The following is a 27,466-nucleotide window of genomic DNA, read 5'->3' as shown; positions in this document are numbered from 1 at the left end:
AAGGACCAAAGATGAGATTAAGGCCTGTCCTGTAGCATGACACTGCACAAAGACGAAATGCAGATGTCTACTGACTTTAATCCATCTTCTATCTTTTACATGCAGTACTTACAGTATGCAAAGTATCTAAACTGTGTTGTTGAGCTGTGAATATTTTTTACACAAAATGCATCCAATGAACGATAAGCAATTAACAGTTCTTTTTAAATTGTTTTCCATTTTTAACGTACTGTGTCCGTAGCATTTTTATTTTGAAGCTGTCTCTGTGTATGATCGGAAAACACTGTGTGATTCTGAGCACAGGTAAAATTGTTCGGAGGAGATTGGTTGACTTTGACAGAAGAGTCGGAGGTCTTGTGAATGTCGTTTGAAAATTGGATTTTGTGTTCACAGTTTTGAGAAAAAGGTGAAAGGTTGCAAGAAATGCGTTTTAGCAACTGTGGGAAAAAAAAGAGTGCAGATTCGGCAGCTCCAGCATGTTATTCACAGTCCTGGAAGAATCAGTAACACAATATGAATCCAGGCTGCTGAAAAGCTGACTTCTGAAAGATGTGTATGCCAAACCTCTGTTCCTGTGTGAGTTTACTTTTCAGTAAATCTATAGGAACGTCTCACTGTTTTCTTATGAATAACATTAGACCCCCAAATGGACCATCATGACTTCCCATCTCAACAAACTTGTAATTGAATTCTGAGAAGATTTAAATTTAATAGCAGGCAAGCCTGTTATTGAGGTTATACACTGACCTTCTATGTTCAAGTACTTTCTAATCAATTCCAACTTGAATAAGTTTGTCTGAGTGGCGGATTGTTTGTGGTGTGGATGGAGAAAGTAAAGCCGAAATAAGTGGCCTGTGTGGGTGTTTCTCCTTCTGAGAAGAGAGGACGCAGGTGGTTTAATCCAATGTTCTCCCCAAAAGGGCCACTCAGAACAAACAGGAAAACAATGAAGCACCACTTTGTGTGTCACTCAAGGTTCACTGGAGTGGCTTTGAAATCTCACAAGGATGCTGATAAATAGAATTCTTTGGACTCAGGAATGGGAGGCATTTTAAATAAACATGTTGTGGACTCAGTCCTATGCGACACACATAATGCTGCTGCTTTTCTCAAGATGGCAGCGTAAAGTTCATTATTACAGCAAGTTTCATCAAGAATTGTTCATGGTCCTTCTGTGTCTTTCAGCGCCACAGGTTGATTGAACCCAAGTCTAAATCATGATTGGGCACAGGGAAAACCCCAAATCATCTACACTTATACCTGTATACAGCTCAGTCTGGCACCCTAATACATCTAAAATGAGACCATAACAAATAATTAACGTAGGAAAAAAATTCTGCCAAGCCAATTAACCTGTGACTATGGACGCTCCATTGCCTGCCTGCAGTCGTTCTGCAGCCACCTTTTAGAGGTCAAGGTAATCACAAGTTTGGACAATAACTCCTATTTTCACTGAGGCAATGTAAATATAAGAGGAAGTGTTTGCACATTTTATTGGGTAGTAATCTCTGCATTTTTTCCTTTCCTGTATGTTGCTCCCAGGAACTGAGGCCACTGCCTATGGCAAACGGTTTAAGAAATTCCTAATCTGAGCTCTCAAGATTAGATTAGATTAGTCTAATCTGAGTCTTTCTTCTATTTTACACATAGGAAATTTGCATTTAACCCATTAATATGTACACACACACAAAGAGAAGTGATCACACTCTGAGAAGTGTGCAGCCCAAGAGTAGTTAGAGACGTTGAGGGGAAAGCACTGCTTATTCCATCCACCCACAAACATTTTCTTCCTGTCAGTCGAGGGATTTGAAAGAGTAACCCTGGAGTCTTGAACATGCTTCTCCAACCACTAGGCCACAGGCTAGAATTATTGGGCTGCCAACATGTGACTGCAGCATAGACTAACAAGTGTATCTGAGATAGCTTCCCTCGCAGTCTTATACACCGTTGCCCGTAAAGCTGGAATAATTTTGTTTTCTGACACATTCCTCTTTTAATTTTGTTATTCCAGGCTCCCGTTGACTAGGTAACCTTCTTGTATATTTCCCATTCCAAATGTTTCCTCAGAAACAGTCAGAAAAATGCTAATGCTAAAAATTGGTCTTCCATTAGTCTTCACCTCAGTCGCACCCCTTTCTTGTTGCTAAAGCTTGTTTTTTAATCGCTACATCTGGTTGAATTTAATTTCCATTTCATTTCTTGTCGCCACATTGCTGCTAGTCTCTTCCTGTGTGATTTTGTTAACAACACCTACTGTAACTAAACAAATGAATATAAGACGTAATCCATAAAGGAGTGTTGCTATTGGAATAAACAGTTTTTATCAAGCATTCTTTTATTGTGGTTCAGCCACATCGATTATTGAATTAATAAGGGTCATTCTTCCATCTGTTGTGCACAGCTGCTTTATGCTGTATGAAAACTTCTTTCACTTCATTAACTCCCTGCAGCCATCTAAGGCAGTAAGATAGACATGTTGATAAATCTGAAGCTCCAAAGTGTGTCACTGTTACACACGGCCACTTCCACCTTGTTTAATTCGATGATATCACAGTCAAATGACATCAGGCTGCTACAAAATAACACAGTCACCTCTACACACGTCAGACTGGTTGGTTATAACTCAATACTGGCTTGTTATTGTGGGAGATGTCAGATTACTGGGGCTCATTAATTCTGCCTCCTTTGAAAGTTGCACCATATTTTGGGGCTGTGTATAGGCATGGTACAGACAAATGGCTTCCTGCAGAAGCATCTTATTATTTCATGACATGTTCTCGTCATGTATGTATTAGTATCATACATATCATTTGCTTAAAGGGGAACTACCGTTTTTTACTACCTGGACCTTATTTCTGGCATAAAATACGATCGTTTACTCACCCATATAACTTTGGTGTCATTTGGAGTCGTTCGGATGATATTAAGATCCAGTGGAGCGCCATGTATATCCATATGGTGGGAGTGACTGGGGCACTGAAACACAGCCTCTAAATAAAGCATTATCTGCTGCGAAACTCGTTCATTTCTTGTTATGATACGTTAGTGCTATTCCCCGTTGAGTCCAGAGTTACCTGTTATCTATTCGTGGATGTGCAGCGCTTTGTTGTTCTTTGACCAGCTGTTTCTCTCTCTGCCTCCCCATCCTCTTTTCAACGAGCTCCTCACCCGTATACTCTGGCTCAAAACAGTAAGGACGTCCATCATAATCAAAGTCGTCGTCCACAACCTCAGAATCGGAAAACTATTCAGCCATGTTGCAAAATAATAGCAGTAGCAAATTACAGGTAAACAAGCCGACCGTCACAGGTGCGCACATCATTGAGGTCAGAGGTTAGTAGGTCAATCTACAGACCCCGGATGATGATAACAGGTAACTCCAGACTCAACAGGGAATAGCACTAGCGTATCATAACAAAATATTGGTGAAATGAACGTTATCGCAGCAGATAATGCGTTATTTAGAGGCTGCGTATTGGTGCCCCGATTACTCCCACTATATGGATATAAGCGGTGATCCACTGGATCTAAATATCATACGAACGACTCCAAATGACACCAAAGTTATATGGGTGAGTAAACAATCATATTTTATGCCAGAAATAAGGTCCAGGTTGTACAAAACGGTAATTCCCCTTTAAACAGACTACAGCTAAGTGCGTATGCATGTACTGTAAGTCCACGGTGCTTTCACTGCATTATACTACTGGACAAAGGTGAAACATTATCCATGATTCAGATTTCCATGAAATGAGCTGGCACAGAAAGACTGATTGCTCAGATGCGCATTAAAGCTTTATTCTGGCCAGTTATATTTTTTCATAAGAGGAGTAAAAAGGAATGCAAAATCACAGTGTCCAACAAAATTGAATTTGGCCCGCTCACAGTAATGTCAGTCATCACTGTAATTTAATGATACAACAACACACAATTCATCTCCATTTGTTTATTCCCCCTGGGGATCAGCAACAGTGGAGCCCACAGAGCTCTTAGAAGGGGAGGTCAGTGAGCTGCTGGCCTCCTTCAAATGGCACATAAGGAACATGTCACTCACAGGGAAGAATAGCAGTAAGGAAAGATTTGAATTGTAATGATTGTTTGCATGATTTGGCTTCAGGCTTGCTTTTGGTTTCCTTCCACCCACAGTGCTATTTGTTTTGGTATCTATTCAAGTGAAGGTTGTGCTCAACACACATTCTTGTTTTCAGCAGCATGTCACTGCATATTCATATGATTACATGGCCTCTCACCTTAGAATGGCCCATTGTTACAATATTTCCTTCACATCCTCATTGTGTTAAAAACGACTACGCCGCAGTGTGAGGATCAGATTAAAGTTTAATGCCAAACTCCATAACAGTGTCAATAAGATCTCTGCGTCCATGTTGTGTCTGGTACCGGCTATGTGTTATATTAATGAGTTCATTTTTATAACACTTTATAACACTGTCAGGTTCAAATAAATCAAGTTTTTGATTTAAGTCCTTTTTATTGTTATTATTTATTTTAATTTAATTTACAATGGCTAAAATTAAAGAAATTACATGAAAATGAAAATAAACCTCTATTAAAATAATAATAATAATAATAATAATAATAATAATAATAATAATAATAATAATAATTAAAATGCTTTATAAAACTTATAGTCAGAATGAGAGGAAACTAATAAGTATACTGTGTATTTGCCTCCACTTACAGCATAAGCGGCACACAATAACTGAGTAGTGGTTAGCATCCTAATAATTTTAGCCAAATCAAGTTGAAAGGACATTTTTGTGTTGTTCCCACAACTGTTTACACCGCACACTGCACAGTGAATGCATCTATGATTTTTCGTTTTGTGAATTTAATTTTAAATGGAGATATATTGTAACCATCAGCACTTTACATCAGCCTGTTGACTTGTTACTAACTAACTAAGCACTTACATATTTTCTGTATGCGTTTCAATTTCACTTCATTCAACTCTGAATCTGTTGGAATCTTCATCAACTCAGCAGCAAGCAAGAGGCAGCCTTGCTGTGTCCCTTTTCCTTTAAATGTGACCACTGTACGTGGATTACCAAACATATCATAAACATGTTCTGCGCTTAAGATATTTCGCTTCTTACCCATCATGTAGTGTAATCAAAGAGGTGTCTGTTTGGTCCCGAATTCATTTTGTAATATGGCAATGAACCCAAATGTACAGGAGAGACATAAAGAGCTATGTTCAGGGAAAAGAGGAAGAGGGAGTCCCGCAACAGATTGCATGGCTCCCACAGAGCACTGGGATGAAGAGGCTGAAGCAACTGAAACAGTCTCAACCCACAAATCAACTGTGATAAGTTCTCCAAGATGTTTGGAAAAATGTGGCATGCCAAGTACGAAGTAAAACCGTGTGTACCTGTGAGAATTATCACTGGTATAAAAGGGTGGTCACATTAAACACTGATTTGATTTAGGATACAAATATTTATGGCAGAAATCTGAAGAAATAATAGATAAATAATAGATAATCAGGAAATACTCGTCCCCAGAGCCAGCAATAGCCTCATGTTCAACTTGACTGCACGTTCCACTTCTTTAATGTTACTTCATTTGAGATGTGCAGCTATTGCATACGCAGAGCAGACTTTTTTTCAGAGGGTTACATTGCATATACTGTATGTCCTTAGTGTAGATGTCTTTCTTCTCTGTATTTCATTTCCAATACTGTACATCACAGGTCCTTCACAAAGGTTTAGATGATGCATGCTGTGTAGAGGTGTATTAACACCATGCTGGATCTTTTGGTGATCTTCTGATCAAACTGTGCAAATTATAAATTGTTTAGTTTGTGATTTGAATATAGAGTATATGCTTTACACTGTTTTACATACACATAGTGTACCTTCATGAATTTGATGCATTTATTTTCAGTCATTCATTGTAGCTGTGTGGGGGGCCTTTAAATCTGACTGCAAATCCACATATTGCTAGTCCTTCATGCATGAGTGTCTTGATTCACATTTTCCTTTTTTAATATTGGTCAACCAGGCTACTTCTTAAAGTAGCACGTGCACCCCTCAAGAAGACATGTGTCTGGGAGTCTCTATCATCTCTCTATAGTATTATTGCATCAATGACCATAATATGAAGTCTGATTTAATTTCTACATTTCTTACATATAATGTTGTAGAGAGTCCTCAAGTGTAAGAATAATACAACAGAATATGCTTATTTGTAATTCTAGTGGAAATTTTCCAAGGGAACAATATATGTAAGAAGAATATAAAATATAACACGTGTTTTATTCTTTTGGAAGAATCAGCAGAATGCACAGACAGACCGATAGCTAAACTAAATGAATTATTGACTGATGGACATGGCTGCTTAGTCCACACGGCAGTCAACACGTACACATAAATAGCCGATATGTCTGGTCTCACCTGGGAGGACATGCCATGGCACGGGTACAGGATGGCTTTGTCGTCATCCTCAGAACCCTGGTCCAGGCAGTAGCCGCTAGCCTTGCTGTTTCTCACCTGAAAGAAAAACACGGGAGACTGTTACTTTGTTACTATGGTTACTTCATTGCTTTTCATCTTCTGTAAACGCTTATTCCTGTTAAGGGTCGCAGGGTCTGCTGGAGCCTATCCCAGCTGTCATCGGGTGAGAGGCGGGGTACACCCTGGACAGGTCGTCAGTCTATCGCAGGGCTAACACAGAGAGACAGACAACCATTCACACTCACATGCACACCTACGGCCAATTTAGAATCACCAATTAACCTAACTAGCATGTCTTTGGACGGTGGGAGGAAGCTGGAGTTCCTGGAGAGAACCCACGCAGACACAGGGAGAACATGCAAACGCCACACAGAAAGGAAAATTCATATTTTAATGACAGAGTGTATGCGAAAAGTCCATAGTGAAAATCCCACATAGTATTATCAAGTAGCTTTGCAAGAAGTTCTGCTGCAGGTTGAGAACAGTGAGATTCTTTTAGCTCGCTGTTTTCTCACCCTGGAAGTCAGCTCAATTTAAATTCACTGTTTTGGTTCACATCAGCTAAAAAAATTAAAAAAAAAAGCTCATTATGTGTTATCTCTGGCAGTAGACAAAGTAAGACATTAAATAACAGTTAATATGTTATCTTATTAACACCAAAAGATATTTTGATATTCCATCAGGAGCTGATTGCAACCAGGCCAGGATGGAAAACAAAAGAAAATACTGGAGAATTGGCATTTGTCAGGAGCACTTAAACATGACCGCATAGAAATGTTTTCTATGTCTTTGAGGTGTGTCAATAAGAATAGATTTCATAGCTTCTTTCTGCTGCATAATATTGCTTATTAGATTAATAGAGATTTCTTGAAGAAAAGAAGACGAAGTGAGGAAAACAAGACCAAAGGTTATTTTACTGCAGATGACAGAATAGTATATGGCAGAGTGTAGTCACAGCTTATTTTCCTTTGTGCATTCACCTGTGTTAACCTGAAAAGTGAGTTGCTAACCCAAGAAAAAAAGTTTATTAGCATTGCTTTTGCTAAGAAAACCAGTCCAGGAGTGATGTTTTAATTTTGAACTTTAGTTCACAATATTGGCAAGGTCTGTGAAGATCCCAGGTCAAGGTATATCCAAAATACAAGGTGAAAGAAGGACAACTGGACTGGTAGGGTTTCTTGAAGACTCATCCAAGTATCAGTCAATCCCTTGTGCGTAGAAGTTTCTAAATGGAAATCGATTGGGATTTGTTTATTAAAGATTCCTCTAGTTCCGTGAATCTGAGCTCTTATCTAAATCCTCTGTCCATGTTAAATCCGCATCCTGCCAATTACATCCATTATGTCCATTATCCATTATATTCACACTGCAGTGTTTATATCATCTCAACATGATGGGTGGGTCAGGATCAGGATCAGGATATTGTCATGAGAGTCCCAGTTCTCTCTCTCCCTCTCCTCCAGGCCAACAGATGATGGTGTGCATTGAGCATGAGCTTCCTTCCGTTCTGTGTGATTTGAATGCGTATGGCTTCATTTCCAGATTGTGTCATATCTATCATGTGCTGTTGTCAGGGAAGGTTCCACTCGGCTGGTCTGGTCAGCATGGCCAAGCGCAGCGCTGATGCTCTGTGACAGATGAGGCTCACTTCTGCTGTGGCAGCTGTGTGGCAACACAAGGTAACTGCTTCCCAGCTTGTCGACAGATCTGAAATAGTGCCACTTAAGTGGAATGCCGCTCTGAGGAATCCATTAGCTGGGTGCCAGTGCCAAAACAAGCAGCGGGGGAAACAAAGGGGAGGGAGCAAATTCTCACAGCTTTGATGAATCCAGAAGTTAATTCTGATGTATTCTGACATGCAGAGGATTTTGATTTTCCTCTGTTTTCTATTGTTGAAATTGATATGAGGAAAAACGGAGCATTTCAGCAAACCTCCAAATAGTCTCTGACTCCAGAGTGTGTTCAATTCTTCAACCTGTCATAATCCTGTTTTCTTCCCCCACTGTGCTGAGTGTGCACGCCAAGCCCAAAACAATCAAGTCTGAATGGAAAACTAATAAGTGTTTAAATAAAACTCATTATGAGGAAATTATAACTAATCCTGTGTGGTGATGCTGCATTGCTATAGCAACAAGATGCACTTACTTTAGACTGGATGCTGTGAAATCACATTTGTTTTCCTTAAAGTGCAATGGCTTTTAATGCAGAGGGTGTGTTGATCCCTGGGCTACTGTTGGATCCCTGCTTATGAAGCAGATATCAATTAGCAGCTGATACGTATTTTTCAGGGAAATGTTACAAAAAAAGACGGTTACAAAAAAAAGGCCTGAGTATTGCCCAGCTTACAAATTAATTAGCTTTCACCAACTAATTTTCTGTGTTTATCATTTGTGGAATCAAATTAGCTGCCTTTAAATTGCTGCTTTCTTCTAGTATGTAATAGAGCTGCAGACCATTACATGGCTAAAATGAACATTCAGTTCATTTCCAATAATCCTTTTTAGCGAGAATCTTTCTCACCTCGCCATATGTGATTGTGTTGTTGTAGATCCGCATCTCCGGGTAGACATGTTCAAGGTACCAGCGGAAACTCCGGCATTGCAGCCTTTTCCTTAAGGCCAAGCGCTCAGAGACATCCCCGAAATCAACCCCAGGGTTCTGTCAACAAATGGGACAAAACAAAGACAAAAAATTAAATAATAAAAAAAAAAAACTACAACCCAGCAGGCACTTTACTTATTAGAGTGCTGGCTGCTGGAGAAATGGAGGAGGCAAGAGTAGTGCTGAGAGAACAAGCATTTAGTTAAGAGATGGATAGATGCACCTGTCATGTGGGACCTTCATTGTTCTTTCATTAGACATGATCTGTACTGAGCAAATTCTAATCCGCAGCTTAATTATGAGCCCTCACGTCCATGCCTGCATTATGGAGGTGGCTTCCCAGATTGATTGGGGGAATGCCTAATGCCTGGCACAGAGGCCTGCTTCTAATGTAAGCACACAACACACGCACACACATAGACACACATATGCATACAATGCCCATATCAGTATTTGCATATACAGTGCACTGCTTAAATGTGAATGAATATGGAAATAAACACATTCTTTATAGTCAGAGCAAATAGACACTGCATGCATATGAATGCACATATACACATACATAGAGACACATGCACACACTCATAGATGTCTCATTACCAAATGATGTTTCCAGAAAAATACTTTTCATCAGTCCCTGCTCTCTGTTGGGGTCCAAATTCAGCTGCTGAACTTGCCTCCAACATCTCTTCATAACGAACTCTACATGGAAATATCCGCCCTTTTTTTGGCTACTATAAAGCAACACAAACAAATGCTTTCAATTTCAGAATTTCAGAGATGTTGTTTAGTATTTGGACTTGGGGCTGGCCACTGTGGGGAATCATAAAACCCTCCCCCACCAAAGTAATTGTGCTCTCAGCAGGCACTTTAGACAATAACAAGAATGGGCGGGTTGGGAGGGGAGAGAGGCGAGGGAGGGGGTAGATGGAATAATCGTAGCGTTAGGTCTTTGTACTGTACACAAAATAACTCTGCGCCACAGGACAGCTCGGGTAATAACATGCTATGCCACTGTGTTTGTAATTACACTCAAGAAGGGATGTGCCCTGATTGGCTACTTTGTCAAAGTTGCCCCCACCTCAGCAGCACTACACCTCCATGTTGCATACCTACACAACAGTTACCCTTTCCCCAATTGGCACTTCCTACTTGCACCGAGTGACTTCTCTTGTAATGATTTTTGGCCCACATTTCTCCAAACATTAGCAGCATATCAGACCTGTGTGTGACCACCACACAGCCAGTTATATTGTGATGAACATCAGTGACTGTTTTTTTTCAAGGTCTTCTCTGATGTCCTTCACTGACAATCATCTCATTCTACTCGGCTAAAGATCCAATTAGGATTTAATATTAAACTCTTTATTAATGAAAGAAGCTGTTTATTATTTTGCAGTCCATCTCAAAGACCCTTGAAAGCAATTAAGCTAAATAGATGTGTATGAAAATAGACTCATCTCCTTCTCTTGGTGCACCTCTCTCATTTGTTTGTAGTGAGACAGCTGCTTTCTCGCTCTGTCTTTGCTCTGCTGACAGTGTGAAGGTCAAGTGGGATGAAATCTGAATTTTGAATTTGTATTGACTTGTGTCTCCAGAGTCCTGGGCTGCATGTCTGAATGAACAAGTGAGATGGGAGAAGAGGGGGCCAAAGGAGCAGAGGGAGTGGAGACGGAGAATAACATACGTTCATGGGAATGTTCCAGGCCATGTAGACATGAGACTTGTATTCATCCATCCACACTTCGGCGGCCCGCAAGGCATTGCGCTTGGCGTAGTAATCTATGTCGTTGTTGTAGGGTTTCTTGGTGCGCTCGATGTGCGCCACTCTGGCACATGGCAGGACTTCCATGCTTCCTCCACACTGCCACACCTGGAGAGCAGAAAGAGAATGAGTTTGTCTTTCTGTCGAGTATTCCTTTGCAAAAAAACGTCTATTCTGAACATTTTAAATACAGATTAACATAATGAGAATTTAGGAAGAAGCTCACGGTCTGAGGGGAAATTAAACTCCCAGCTACTGCTAAGCAGAAGTGCAGACTTAAATCAGACTGAGGCAGAGGGATTAAAGGATAATTCTAGTTTATTACAATTCGGTTCTTCATCTAATAGTTTTTGCTTTCATTCTTATTGCTCATGACAGTGTTGTACACAAAAGTAATTTCTTTCGAGTTATTAGAAATATCACAAATAGGGCGCGCAATGGAGGTCACTGTTCACTCCGGAGATTGTACTGTGATGGCTGTTTGCAATGGTTACTGTTTGGTTAATTATTTCGCAGATGAGCTTCTTTTGTTCTTCCTTACCATTTTTATTCAGTTGTCTTTTATTTTAAACCTGTGCCTCATCTGACTTTTATTTTAGCAGTGTCATTACATTTCAACAGCACAGCAATTTACTCAGTAAGTGCAGTCTGATTACAGCCAGTGGGAAGTATGTCCAGATCCACAATGACAATAATTTACCGCTCCTTGTCAAGAGTAGTATTCTTCTGTGTTTTTTTGCATAGTCATAGTTTGACAAACATTTCTAAATGCACTGTTGCTTCAGTTATTTTCCACTGACGTTAATGAAAGCCACAGTGGTATCGAGAAATCCAGGCCCATACTGTATGTTGGGATAGTTTGGCTGTTTACCAAAACATGTTTAAGTTACTGTTATGCTAATACATATGGGCCTAAAGTGCAGACTCTTGCTTTAATTTGAGGGTATTCACTTGCAAATTGGAAGGAAAAGCTTGAATATGTTTTGTGAGCAACCCAAGTACAAATGCAATCCATTTCAGATTTTCTGCATAATGAAGTCTTTCTCAAAATAGTAGTCAGCTGAATAAATTTGACAATAAAGTGACTTCTCATTGCAGTTGTGATGCTTAAGACCAGGACTGGAAAAAAAACAGCTGATACACGTATTCATATCATGCTACCAATGAGAACAAATTTAAATACAGTCAGGGAAAAAGGTCAAACAGGCGTCTTCATTAATATGTCAGTTGCATCATGTTTATAGCTGGACTTGCTGTAGCAACAAATCTGCCTCTGAATCGGTGCACTGCTTAAAGTACTATATATATGAAAGGACATACTGACAATCTGCTACTACAAGAAAACAAACACACAGCCGGTGCAAGGAACCGAAAATAGAAGCTGTTTACAGCATTCACATTAGTCATTGAACAGGATGGAATAATTAAAATCATTTCCTTTTCCATCATTTCTTGTTTAGGAGCTTGGTGGTCAATTGAAGAGTTACTGTCCATTATTTTTGTCAATATAATGGATTAGTAAGCCTAGGGATCACAAATGCAGTCTTTAGGGGGTCACCTATGGCAACCAGAAAAAACTGACACCAAAAATGTTGTGTGAACGGCATAGAGAGTGATATATCAAGCCAGGCAGTAAATAAATGTCATCTTTAAAAGCATCAATCACAGCAGAAAGTATTGATTGATTGTAGGCTGAGGGATGCTGTGACCCCCGACTGACACACCCAAGGTAAGGAAATAGTGGTAGGCAGACGCATGGCAGGAAAACAGTCATTTCTCAGAGTGGAGCAAAAGATTTGAATTTGAAAACTCCTTGATATACAGCCTGTATATCTGCAAATTTATGCCATGCTGTGGGAGAGTGGCCCAGCAGTTACATCCTCGCACAATGCCGTGAGAATGCCACAGCATATGGTAATGTCCTTGCAGCCGTACAAACTGCCACCGTCTCCGCCACCCACAGTCTCTTAATGACGATCGCCACAATGCACAACAGATGTACTCATCCATTAACTTCTCCGTGACTCCAAAATGATGCCCCCTGCATGGTGTTTATGGAGGATACCGCTGCAAAACCACTTTTGCAATTATGTGGAGACCCGGCTGAAGCTGTGTTGAGCTGACCATGTTTACTTAATGGAATGGAAATAAATACAGCATATGGTTTAAGGCATGTTTGTAATAATCATGTTTGGATTTAGACTCTGTAGCTGTCCTTCCACCAGTGGTAAGAACCAAACAGTTCTCCTGAATTTAAAAAAAAAAGAAAAGAAAAAAAAAGCTATTTTATGCAGTTAAGCTGCAAGAAGCAGGTATGTTGTGGTATGGCATGCTGTCATGCTGTCAATCATAATGAGATTAAAGCAGCAGTCAATCTTACATATTTGGAAAGGAAAGGAGTTATTGTTAGTATTGTGCCACTCACACATGCAGATTTAAGGCTAGATCCTCAAAGAATAAGAGTGGCTGTAAAGTGTCATCTATGCTTGATTTGGTTATACCGTCAAACATATTTGACCAAAAAGAAAAAAAGTTTTTAAAAACAACCAGACACTGAACCAGCAGTAAACAGTGCATCATCCAGGGACTACTTCAAACTGTGGATTAAAACACACTTGGCACTCTAGAATACACACTTAGTATTTCTGGAAGCAAGAAGATATACAAGGGAATGACTCAAAATAAACTACTGTACAGTGCCTGTGTTCAGTGTAATAAAGGAACATGTCACCCTGGGAAACAGTGTGACTCACCGTAGTTTTAATAGATACCTCAGGCTTTGAATACAATGTGCTTGTGCGGGGTTGATACATAATACAACACAATAATCTTGTTTTAAATGGATCTGATGACAATAGGAAATGTATTTAAATTTACATCTTTATTAATCTATCTGAGAGGAGTTTGAATGTCAGGCAAATCCTTTCTCCATATTCCCGCAATCCTGCCTCAAACATAGCTTCATAACGTGTAATGCCACATAAAAACTCTGTTGTTTCACTTGGGAATCCTTTATTTTGAAAGCCTGAAAAAGAAATACTGTCCCCAGGACTATACAAGTAAAGAAAAAGAGGGAGGAGGAAATGGAAAAAAAAAAAGATTAACAATAACAAATGAAATCATTTTACAGAGTGAACAGTATGCGTGTGATTTTAAAAGTATGAGTCTTTTCCACACTTCCAAATCAAACAAAATACTGCCAGTTGCACAAGATATTTTTAAGAAATTGGAGCATAGAGTGAAGGGACGGCTGGGGATCAAAGAAGGAGAGGGATCAGGGAAGGCATTATTCATATCCCTTACTTTTTTTTCCTAGCAAGCTACCCAGAATCTTGTGCACCTTGCCGTGTTATCTAAGAAGTAGGCCAAGATTACGACACAAAACATGATTTGGCTTTCATTCACTTTTGTTACCTGTGGTGTTGTGATAAGCCAAGCACTTGCAGGGATGACAAAAAGCCAAATCAAATCACCAAAGTTGTATCAACTTGTGAGTCAGTAAGCCCTGGGCCATGTGAGGAGCATTAATGGAAATGAGACACTTTCAAACATTTACCAAGTCCCAGTTAATTTACATGATTCTGTAACGCATGAGTATCTATTGTGTTTAACTGCATGCTGTTAAAGGCATTTGAAGCATATGTCCTCTGCTGCTCTCGCCCTAAAACCTTTTGTTGCGTCGTATGTATCAGTGGTAAAGTAGTTCGCTAGGGCAGATTGAGCTTAAACACCTCCATTGACTGGCTGACCCCTCATCTTCACTGCTCATGATCCACAATGACCCTGGCCCAAAAAATCCATTAGTACTTTGGAATAGGTTTTACCTGCTTTGCTGCTGCCCATGACAAGTGCTGTTTTTGCGCAACAGCCTTCATGGTTGGTACCTTTGTGCGGATGTAAGTGCAATACTAATTTAACAGCAAATCTTTAGTCCCTGCAGATCTCACCCATCACCTTTGGAAACATAGTAAGCTCTTTGCAATGCTGTCTTTCCTTGGTTTCTTTGTCCGGATTTCCTGTTCAAAATCAATCGTGAGCGTGTGTGTGTAAAAGTATATATTAAGTGTGTTAACTGCTTATGGATATGTGCATGGAGCCCTCATGGATAATTGAAAACGTGTATATGTGTAATTGCGGATAGCAGTTTGGCTGGCACTAAAAGCAAACTGCAGATCAATATTTCCTCAGCCATTTGCAGAAGGTCAGAAACCTATTAGCTAACTAGGCTTGTGAAACAGACTATAGTTTCTTTGCATCACATTAAGCTCCATGTAGTGTCACTGAACAGGTTTTTTTTTGTCAGTAAGGAGGGGGAGACTAAGGGCGTATTCACACCAGGAAGGTCCGTTAGTTCACTTGCTTTGGTCCGGACCAATTTTTTTTTTCTTTTTTTTTTTTTAGTGCGGTTCGCTTTCACACTGTGATTAATTGCAACCGGACCAGAATTTATAAACAAAAACACATGTGCTAAGGTCGTTCAGCCATTGGCTGGTAAACGTATAGGCGGGGTAAAGAAGGAAGCCAAATGTCCCACGTAAATAGGCCACAATGGAGACTTTGCGTACTGTAGGTCTACTTGTTATTATGCTAGCAATATGGTTTATAAACTGAGCGCTGGAATCCCCTCTCTCTCATTTGTTTACTAAAAATCTTATATACTTCTGCATTTTTATGTGTTTTCTCCAGCATTTGAGATATCTGGACATCTGCCCAGATATCTAGGAGGCAGCGTGTCTCCTAGATATCTGGACATCTGCCCAGATATCTAGGAGGCAGCGTGTCTCCTCAGAGCTCGGTTAAGCCACGGCTCATCTCTACCTAACCTACCTGCGTTTGTTTGCTTCACGTGTCTCTCTCTGTTGTGTGTGTCACTGGGCTATCCTACATTTCCCATAACTAGTGCAGTGCCCGTCGGAAGTATGTATTCCTATAGTGGGAGCTGAAGAAGATTTTTCAGTTGTGACCATTGTCGTGACCCATGTCTCCTCCCCACAAAGACACCTGCCCAGTTTCAAATCAGCGTGCCACAGACAGACAGACAGACAGACACAAACTCACCAAATAAGTTAAAAGATGATTATAGATAGATGATCAAATCACTCATGTTTTGTCTGTAAACTGTAAAATAACGTTGAGTCTCCGTTGCCATGGTTACCATCTAGCGTTTGAGCCAGCGCAATAATTTAGAACTGTCATCAGGCAACTGGAAATATTAGAGCGGAGAAAATCTATTTTACCGATATATTTTACATTTCTTATCCAAACAACGTCAAACTTAGCAGTGCACATCTTCGTGCCCGTAGCGAGACACCTGCCCAGTTTCAAATCAATCGGGCCAACGGTTCGCGACATATGCGTGCCACAGACAGACAGACACACAGACGCTTCTTGATAGATGCGCGAAAACTACGGGAGCTCGTCAAATCCAAAAAGGTAGATTTTTGCAACTTGGGTCGGATCGAGGTCGGGCTGCTTTCACACCATAAAGGAACCGCACCAGGGTTCGGTAGGAACCGCTCCGAGACCACCTCCTCAGCTGGGTCTCGGTCCGCTTGTTTGGTCCGCACCAGAGTTCGAGTGATTGTATTCACACCAGTCAAAAAGGTCCGAACCAAGCAAGGAAACGAACTTGAGTTCGTTTTAATCGAACTAAACAAGGCAGGTGTGAATACACCCTAATTATTCTTTTATTTACATCCACAGATTGTTAAAATATGCAACGAGAGTACCAAATGTTTTTCTTTTTTTTCTTTTGCATGGCAGCTGTAATAGTGTCCATTTTACATCATTGTCCATGTCCCAGCCAGACATCTCATCTCAATAATCATAACTTCACTTTAATTTTATGTGACAACATGGTGTGTTGTAAGTCATTTGCTAACTAAACAACAATTACATATGATATGAAACAAAGTCAAATGCTTCATACCTGACAATTTCAGGTCAATTGTAGGTGCTTCTGATTTTACAACAGAGAAATAAGAATTCAAGAGTGTATAGGCAGTTAAAGAAAGATGGCATGGCTGATTAAACTGAACTGTTGTAGGTTCATATGTCCTATGCTCCATTTACCACTCTTAGCAAGACAGAATTTGACAGACATTTGTATTTTATCTAAATGTGTTTCATCAATGCAGTAAATAATGGGACTGATTATGGATGTTAGTACATCATGTGTACAAATACTAAAATCATATGACGTTAATCTTGCCGTCTTTGTTTAGATGAACCTCACCATACAGACAGAGTGATAGATAGATAGATGCCAGGTGGTTGAAAGAGAGAGAATCACAGTGTATGTCCCGGCTTTTATAGGCTGGAAAAACACAGGTGAGATGAATTAGCTGATGACCCATCATGTCAACCTTTTGAAAGATCCTCAATCAACCCACTCCAATTCCTTTCAACACTACTAACGTTTTTAACATGTGATTGATCATGCACATCCATGGCACAGTTTGGGAAATCAGGAAGTGATCACGCTGTGGAAAGCAAGCAGAATGTCAAGTGCGATCGTTGTAAATAGTTTTACCCTGTGAAGGTAATACACCCTGTAGCGTCTTTACTTCCAAAAATCTCAAAAGAAGCAGCAGAAGAAAGCAAGCAAAAACAAACAAGAAATAGATAAAGCCATGGATTTTTTGAAAAGCCATTTCAAGTTATTTGCATTGACTATCTATGTGAACTAATTTAGGAACTGGGCAGTGAGCGTTCTGAGCAGCTGAAATGTTAAGAGTTATACAAGCTTGAAAAATATCCCTTCTTTGTGCATTTAAAATAGATTTCAAAAAAGGTGTGATTAATCTGCTTTAAGAAGAAGAAGAAGAAAGAAGTGATTTCGGTGTAGGATTTACAAACTAATAGGCCTAAAAGGTGCTTGCTGTGTAAATACTGATTGTATATATTTAGTTATTTCGTACACTGTACCATTTTCCACAATGGCTTTTACAATTACCATCTACATGAAAGACATTTTCAGTGCATTCGAGCATATCTGGTTACAATTTAAGCATTATTTTCTAAGTTAAGCGACTGTATGGTGATGCAAAAAGCTAATCACAAATCATTAACTACTGAACCAGAGGGAGAGGAGGAAAGTGGCTAGGGTTCATTTCTCCCTTGATTTAACAAACGACCTGATACAACACACCAGCCTGAGTCAACTCTGAGGACCATCAGTGCTGATGTGACCTTTTTCAACGTATGAGATAATCACAGATCGTAAGATTCAGTGGAAAACAGGTGGTGCTCGGCAGATTGTTGGCGAAAACAGAGCGTGCTACATTCCAGGACTGCTCATGACTCTATCCTGCAGCCTGCATATTCATAAACAGGGCCTTAAAAGGCATTAGTAAAACAAATCCAACCAAATGGCAGGTATCTGACCCCCTACATTAAAGACATAATAAAGGATGGCTGTGCTCTTCGGAAAACCTATTAACACCATACTAAGAGCACCTCTGCTAATGACAAAGTCTCTCTTTATGTTAAGATAACTAATGAGTTATTCCACCCAATGGTAATCTGCTGCTGTACATAACAAATGAATCCCTCAAAAACATTAAAGTAGACGTTTGATTTCATGTATGAATGGACATTTCATCTTTAAGCTTTAAGCTTCCCGGGTTACTTCAGCACAGAGTAAACAGAGCTTCAATATTTTACCAACAGTTACAGATTCTACTATTAAATATTTCTGAAAATACGGAAATATAATCAAATCTGAATGGCAAATAAGATTGTTTTAATCTATTACCTCTTACGACATCCCACACACACACCCTCAGGATACATTTGAGTAAAGTCCATTTAGAGGTGACCATTCATTAGAATTGCAGCCTGCGTCATTAAGTGGAAGCACTTAACACAGAAGACTTTGATGTAGTGGTAATGTAATTGCTAATTTAATTTAATTATCTCTGTACATGCGGTTAGTTAATTGCAGATGGACCATTTGCATGATAAGCTCCAAAACATGAGCCATAAAAAGCATAAAAGCTATTAACAGCAGTAAACAGGCTTCCATCAGCGCCATTACACAATACAGTCAATACACTTGGAAAATGCTGCTGAATGGCACATAGCCAGGTTTTCTTTAACTATATTTATATTATATGGAAAAACAGTCTTATTAGGTGAAAAAGCAACTGAACCAAAACAACGAGATGGCAGTGTGGATTGGAATTAATCAACCTTGTCAGATGTGCAAACTAAACATTTCTGTCTGTTTAAATCCAACATCCAGCGCTGCACGCTGACAAGCCCCAACCACTTCCTGACAAAGTGATCTGACTTCAAACTGATTCGCAGTAGGTGTTCTGCAGACAAACATACCACACATACAATATTCTGCAAGGCATCACAACATCCGAAGGAAATGGAAGTCTGACTAAACACATGTATTGTAACCTCTACTCAGAACAAAACCAGTGCTGCCCTTTGAAAATATAAATATGGATGCTACCATGAATACTGGCCCTTTGACAGGATACATCAGCTGCTCACCAGCGCCAAGAACTTAATTTTCCCTTAATGGCCATATGAGGCTGGGTCTGAATGGGAATGACTTCTAATAACCCTGTCCGACTTTACAGGAGAAACATTTACAGGCTGGTAACAGAAAACAGTTTCGGTCTCCATAGCTAATTTTCCAGTGCATGAGGGAATGAGGTTTTATTAACTGACTTGTTTAAATCATATCAAGGCTTAACATTGTGTATGATTGCTTTGAGCATGGTGGCTTTGGATGGGTGCAGTCATAGGTTTCTAGCTGTCTACCAAGGTGTCACCTGTCCGCCTCAGCTCCACTCACATTCCACTTATCCTATTTTTGAATTAGCTGGCAGTTAGGCAAAGTGAAGCACTTGCAACAGGCGCAGCCAACACACTGAGCTTCAAAACCGCTCCTCGGGAAGCCTGTGAGTGACGTCAGTGTCACAATAGGCTTCCTGAAGAGCCGTCTTTATATGCAGTCAATGACTGAGGCTCATAGAGAGAGACCAGATGTTTGTGTTCACAGTTGTTTAAAAATGGGCATAACTGTCCCCACAGTCTCCTTTGAAGGTGCTCATGGTTATTTGCACAGTCAAAAAGAGTGACAGGAATATGCCACTGCATAAAGAACGAATAAAGAGAGGTAGAGGGAGAAGTTTAAACCCGCTCATAGACGTTTTTCTCCATCAGTGGTCAAAATGGGAAGTAGAGCAAAGGAGGAGGCAGTGAGCAGCTAAGAACTCAGGCTGAGATGATGAAAGTGTGTGCTGAGGTCAGGCAGACTTCATATTATGTCTTTTCCAGCAAGACCGCTGACACATTTAACAGTCAGAAGGTAAAATATCCTACGGTAACAAACAAAAGCATCAGGTTTGCAAAAAATTAATTTAGCTATAGTCTGGGGTTAACAAGAGTTCATCACCACATTCCCCAGCTATTCTCTTTGCATGACTAAAACAGCTCAGCCACAAACAGACTCTGGTATGTGCACTGGTGTGTGTGAAGAATTGTGGGAATGTGATGTGACTTTGAACATAACTAAGAAAAAGATTATCTGGAGCTACTCACCGATCCCCTTGGTTTATTGAAACAGCACAGCATTGTGCCACTTTCAGCAACACAAATAGACAAGACTGCATCCTGTGTTTGTTTATTCATCTCCTCTGATAGTTTTCATTAATTTCTCCTTTATATGAACAGGAACAGTGCAAAAACAAAATGACATATTTCAGAATTGGAAGAGGCTGTACCACTCCTTAAACCCATTCATGTCAAAAACAATTGTGAGGCCTGATTCTGACTGACTCTTTCACCCCATAGTTACCAGATTACAGTAGATCCACATTTTCACAAGCCACATGTTTTGAATATTCTGACATGAAATGGCATATATTATTTTGCAGACAGGCCAGTATTATCTACTGTCACATTTCGTACCAGCTGCATAGGCCTGAGCTAGCTGGTGTCTTGTTTGTAATGGGTTTCTTGCTACTTACATCGATTTTGCATAACATTATGTCCACTGACAGGAGAAGTACATAACATTGACCATACTGGACAATTCAATGTTCTGCTGGAAAACTTTTGGACCTGGCATTCATGTGGATGTTATGTAGACATGTACCACCCACCTAGACCAGACCAGGCACCCCCACCCCATAGCAATGACACTCCTTGATGGCAGCAGTCATCCCCAGCAGGCTGCAGCCTGACACAGGCACACACGCAAAAACGGTTTAGGAACAACTCAAAAAAACATGAAAAACAGCACAAGGTGTTGACCTGGCCTCCAAATTCACTAGATCCCCACAGAAAGCCCTCCCCTCAACCTATAGGACCCAAAGGCTACTAACAACATTCTGTTTCCAGACACCACATGACACCCTCAGAAGGACCATGTCTCTGACGAGTCACAACTGTTTTGGAGGCACAAGGGAGACCTATACAATATTAGGAAGGTGGCCATAATGTTATGCCGCCATCTAACATCTTTTACATTCAAGTCTGTGCCAAACAAATTCACACAATAGACCAGGTACATCTTTCTCAGTTTGTTGACCGTGGTGACATTACCTCTTTGGATGAACCAGCAATGATACTGTACTGAATGCAGCAGCAGCTGGGAGCATGGTGGAGAAATAAAAGTCATGAATGTGACTCTGTTTGCATCAATTAGCTGTCTCTGGTGGTCAAGAAAAATGAACTGCAATCGAGGAAGTGTCCAAAAAGGTCTTGGAAGATTGAGAAAAAAATGAAACTTTGCGTTCACAAGAATGATTACAGTCTAAAGAAAAAGTCGACAGAAATGAAAAACATTGATTACCACCACCTTATTAGAGAATGCTGATTTAACTGAATTGATTTACTGAAAAGGGACTGTCGACTGTAGATAAACTTCATCTGCATGTCACGGGTAATTTCTCCCACTGTAGTGTTTTCATTATAATTTTGTCATTGTGTCAATATGCACCTCTTTTGCTCTGCATCACTTTTACTGTCATGTCTTGTACACTTTAATTATGCTGATGTACATCAGTGTACATGGCATCTGTCATTTTGCTTTGATAATCCCTATTTAGCCGATGGTTTCTTCCCACGGACATTCAGATACTGGATTACTGACATTTTGGAGTGATTTCACTGGAGGCAGTGTAAAACTGAACTGAGAGCTAGTCACACGTTAACTAAAGAAAGAGGCTCTAACTTTATTTGAGTTATTACTTTGCAAAGCGAAACATTCTGGGTGACACTGACTGAAATTCTACCTGCTGGCTTGAAGTTTTTTTTCACTAAACGTCATGAAAGTGCATTAATTTGTCCTGTCATTTGTTCCTCTCCATACGGCGCTGACGATAATTGCTATTGTGTCATTACTGCACTGTCAGAGCAACACTGGGAGTATAACTCATCACTTTACTTTCAAAAGACTTACATTAATTGTTCTTGTGTGGTGTCTTGTGATTATGGAAATTTTAGGCAACTCCATGGTTTGCTTGAGTCTATTAAAAAAAATAATACAAATAATTTCACTATAAGCTAATATACCTTACAATGTAGTGATTTTTACATTGTGGATATTCAGTAATAGGCTCAGTTTGCAGACAGGAGACATTTTGAGATCTTAACAGATTGTCATACTGCAGTGTGACTGCCGCGTCCAGAATGGATTGTGCACACGCATTAATCCGGCAGCTCTACTTGAGTACACATCCAAGCTGAGTCTGCTGTCCTCTCCAGCCGCTAAAAGCCATTCATCTAAAATCCCAGCTGTTCTGCACTAAACAGAAAAAAACAGAGAGGTGGTGATATGAGAGCCAGTGCACAAAACAAAAAATGGTTTTGAGCTGAATAAGTGTATATGCTCTTTTGTTGACCGACATTTACAGCTGTATGGTGTTTATTTTCTGTTTTTCACTCTAGTAAACTCGTACGGGGAAAACTGATGAACTATCGCTGCATGCTGAATGTGTAGCTGCACTCTGCAGCCGGCCGTGTTTGCCTGCGTTTATCAACAAAAAATACAAGCTGAACAGATATTACTATGTATCTCGCCAAATATGATTCCATTCCATTTCTGCCATTTATCGATTTATTATTTATTTACCTGCTTTTAGGCTACCTTGGTCTAAGACTGACACATTACCAAAGGTAATACGGGGAACATTTTAGCAAATGCTTGCCTGTTTACCCATGCATTAAATATTGCAGCAATATTAACATTTGGAGTTCTATTTCCATCAACTAGCCCATTATTTCCTCTCAGTCCAGGTCTCACTTTCTCTTCTCTAAGCACTACGATATATAAGTACTGTATATACCTGTATATATGCTATGTTTACGAACGATTTGCTAACCTTGTCTGCCTGCTGTTTGTTTTGTGGCAGATAGCTCACAGTGGAGCTTTTTAGCTGTCATTTAGACATGAAGAAGCTACTTGAAGGAGTGGCCTTAAGAAACAAATCCCTTCCTTCAGCTTTGTTTTTTAGCTATATCATGGCCTTAATAACTGAGAACTCTCACAGGTAAATTGGTAGTAGATGCATGAATGGAGCCCTGCGATAGACTGGCGACCTGTCTAGGATGTACCCTGCCTCTCGCCTGATGACAGCTGGGATAGGCTCCAGCCCCCCCGCGACCTTTCACAGGACAAGCAGTTACAGAAGGTAGATGAATGAATGAATGTATGAATGGTTGCCTCTAACTGTTAGCCCTATGATTTTCTTGTGACGGGATAGACTCTACGTCTACCCCACCCACCACTGTGAACTTCTTTTTACTAATGCTTTGATAATTATCAAACCATTAGCTATACCACTACAAATGAAACAGAACCGCTTTTTTGCATTCCTGTGTCACAGCATTTCTTTCAAGAAATGCTCACAATTACCTTGGAACAAAGCCATCCACAGACTCGCTGTAGCCACTTGAGATAATAAGTTGTGTGCGCTCAGTTGCATCTGGGGAATTTTACACGTCCCTGTTTTTAATTGAAATGCTCTCCACTTTGCAATCTCTGTACCCGAGGGACGACTTTTTTCAGGGTAATATCATAGAAAAGTCTCACACATTTCGGAGAAATGCCAAGAAATGTTGACTGAGGGTGCACATAGCCAGACTGCACCATTGCATCTCCTTTCATCACGGTTACAGGGAGAAAGATATTAAGGCATTACAACAAATATCAAGGGACTTTCTGGGATATGGTGGACACTGTGATGTGCTGAGCCACTCTATGCTGTTACTAGACAAAACTGTTACTAGACACAGAGAAGGCGGCATATATTAATACAGACATGGAGCTAACCTTTCCCTTATTTAGAATGTGCTCTGGGGTCACTATCTATGCAATGTTTATTCACACCAATACTCACATCCAGATCTGAAAGCTGTGAATATCACATGGTAGCAAATCATTTTTTTTTCAAGCTGTTATATATGTGAGAAGAATATCAACAGGGAAAGTCACCGCAACCTCGTAAGACCGTGTATTCATTTGATAACTGACAGTCAGCGAAGACACTGCACACATTTATTCTCATGACACCAGTCCATATCTAACCATTATTTATCTTATGAACTATGATCTAAAAGGGTCCCGGGTGCTCTTATTTGATAAAGCAGGAGGATGCTTCAGTTCATAACATATATATTTATTTACTTATCCACCATCTGACACAGAGAGACAGACAAGCATTCACACTCACATGCACACCTACGGCCAATTTAGAATCACCAGTTAACCCAATGAGCATGTCTCTGGACAGTGGGAGGAAGCCGGAGTACCCGGAGAGAACCCACGCAGACACAGGGAGAACATGCAAACTCCATTCGAACCCAGAACCTTCTTGCTGTGAGGCATCAGCGCTAACCACCACTTGATTGAGCCTTCTCTTATATTAGCTCAACTGTTAAAGATAGTTTTAGGATACACTCAAAAAACAGAAGACTGTGTCCCTTTATGAAGAAACTCATATGAAGTTTGCTTAGCACAAAGACTGGAAACAATGAGAAACTGCTAGACTGTTATTGTCCCAGGGTCACAGAAATCCATTTACCAGCACTTTTGTCGATTACTAATTAGCATATTAAATTTTGCTTGTGTATGAGTTCAGTGCACCCTGAGAGAAAATACTCTGCTACACAACTTCTCCATAAAACCACAAAATATCATCTTTACATGTTGGTTGTAGGTGAAACCAATACATTATGCATTCATTTGAAGGTGCTAGTTCCTCCTGCTATACTGCTGACTTTAGCTTCATATTTACATGATATCAATCATCTCATCCAACGCTCAGGAAGAAAGTAAACCGAGCATACACGCTCATATTTAAATCATTGCAAATGAAATGTTTGGCTGTCCATGCCAGAGCACATCGAGCTGTCTGGGTTTCCATGCTCTTTTGCCTGCAAATGATAACATGAGATACGTGGTAGGTATCTCACACTGCACAGAAATATGTTCCTTCACTCCTTCACTACCTTCCACTAAAGATGAGTGATGCTTCAAAGCACCGAGAACTGAAGGCTCCCTTCTCCATTGAGAGGCTGGATAAGAGCCACTCCCCACAGGCCTCCACTTCATCTCATACCTTCTTTTCCTTCTTTCCATGCCACCCCTGCTCACACATCCATAAAATGGAGGATGTTGATGGAGAGACAGATTGATGCAGAGGCATTTTTAACTGTGCCAGTCAAAATCTACTGTAATTCCACACAGTTGGCGCCCTTCGTCTTTGATGTGCTTGCCGATTTGATAGTGCGGCCAAATCAGTGCGTGCTAGTACTCTTCAAATACTCGGGCCTTGTCAGATCATTTCAAGTTTTCAGACGGTCTTAGACATCCAACAGAGGCAATTACGTGAACAGATTAACTAATGCTCACATAATGAATGAAAGTTGCCAGTCTGCGTGTAGAGCGTTTTTCTATAGTTCTTGGTGATGACACTGTCGACAGAGAGTGCATGATGCCACTACATATAATTCAATAGCTGTGAACAGTAGAAGAATGCGAAATGCACAATTGCCTTGTCAAAATGTGTTCAATTAAGGTCGAAGTACCTGCAGTCACTCCTGAAAGTGGTTTTTAATGAAGATTATGATTCACACAGATAATAAGTAAGCTGACAGGGCCTGTCTAATTACATATCCCTTTGGCCCCAAACACCAAACTGGCAACTCACTGCAGTATGTTTGTGCTCAGGAAGTCGTGTCATCTCTCCAAAGCCATTTCAAGCAGTGCACTATGCTATATGCCATTGTTAAACAGTAAACATAAAGGATGCTCCCCAAACACACAGTCTGTTGTGGTGTAAATTATGGAAATTGCCTGAATCAGCAAGACTCTAGGAGACAACAAGACAATATAATCCTTGAATTATCTATGCATGGAGCAAGTTGATGCGTAAATGCAAATCATGAACATGTTTAAAAATGTCAGCTGATTCAATGCAAAACCTAAGATAAATTCTCAAACAACACAAAGCATATGCAGAGCCACATGTTGGCAGTAAGTCCTTCACTGGCTGCAGTAATCCTTCCAAAACAAAAACGATCTTATTCTTGCAACTACAGCTGCATTCTGTCTTGTCTTTTCTCCAGAAGACAGATTCATGCTGGAACATACGATAATGAACCACGGAGTAAGTAAACCTGAGTCCATTAAGCACTGACTGATTGATTTACCACCTAAATAATTCAGGCATTGAAAAAGACAAATGCTTGATCAATATCCGATGCTATTGTTACCTTTGCATGGGCTTTATTGATGGAGTGCAGATTGTTCCTCGCATGTTGTAGGGCTCTAGTGTGGTGAGATAATGAATACGTGTTGCACAACAGATGGGCTGAGCAAATAGAGCATGGTTGTAGTTAAGGCTACCTAAAGAGAGATTAAGCTTAGATGAGACAAATAAGACTGAAACCAGACAACATGCTCCAAACCAAGACCAAGACAATGAAAACAGTTTTGCAGCCCTATTATTACATTTCTTTATTTGGAGATGACATACGCTGCACTGTATGGAACTACCAGATCAGTTGTTGTTATGGTTTCTTGTCCAAAACAGAAATCCTTGTGATGGAAATCTCCACATTCATCTACTGTAGTTTAAAGTCAGTTCCTCTGAGGCCTCATCTTTGGAATGACTCAGTTTGTCGGAACGGGCACCCATATGGTGAGGGCCCGCTGTCATTTGTCGTTTGATGGACATGGGCACGCTGTTGATTTTTGAAGCTGAATGGCTGGTGTCCACAGATGGCTGCAGCTCATAACGACATTTCTGTCCTTTTCAAGGTGACTGCATTCACTGTGCAGGGCTAGAGCCAGGAGGAGGTATCTACATCAAACTCTGCTGTGATTTAATTGACTGTTGTATGCCGGATATGTGTCAGGTGTAGTTTTTGTGATGTGAATGGTTCCTGTGTGTCGAATACAGCCGAACAAACACAAACTTTGTCTATAAGAGAATTCTTTGGTTGATAGAAAGAAATGGACAGACAGTGTGTTGCTGTTCCTTTAAAAACGCTGGCATTATCAGAAGCTTATCCACCCTAGATTAGTAACTGTAGCCACAGGTGACGGGAACACTGTCCAGGTAAAGAGTCAGTTACTGTCACATTAGTACACTCTTTC

At 40.2% G+C, this 27,466-nt stretch overlaps 1 protein-coding gene across 1 annotated transcript in view; it reads right to left on the bottom strand.

The window, feature by feature from the left end:
• Positions 1–27,466, bottom strand: part of galnt9 (polypeptide N-acetylgalactosaminyltransferase 9) — a gene marked incomplete at both ends in the record, with an annotated part of 84,826 nt that overhangs the window by 2,999 nt on the left and 54,361 nt on the right. The window contains 3 exons of the mRNA XM_084552022.1: positions 6,414–6,509; positions 8,994–9,131; positions 10,762–10,947. Coding sequence (XP_084408148.1) covers positions 6,414–6,509; positions 8,994–9,131; positions 10,762–10,947 — 420 coding nt within the window. The remainder of the gene's footprint in view (positions 1–6,413; positions 6,510–8,993; positions 9,132–10,761; positions 10,948–27,466) is intronic.

Source organism: Chelon labrosus (assembly GCF_963514085.1).
Source record: "Chelon labrosus genome assembly, chromosome: 9".
Taxonomy (NCBI): Eukaryota; Metazoa; Chordata; class Actinopteri; order Mugiliformes; family Mugilidae; genus Chelon; species Chelon labrosus.
The sequence above is the reverse complement of the archived record's forward strand: the minus strand, read 5'-3'. Positions and strand labels throughout refer to the sequence as shown.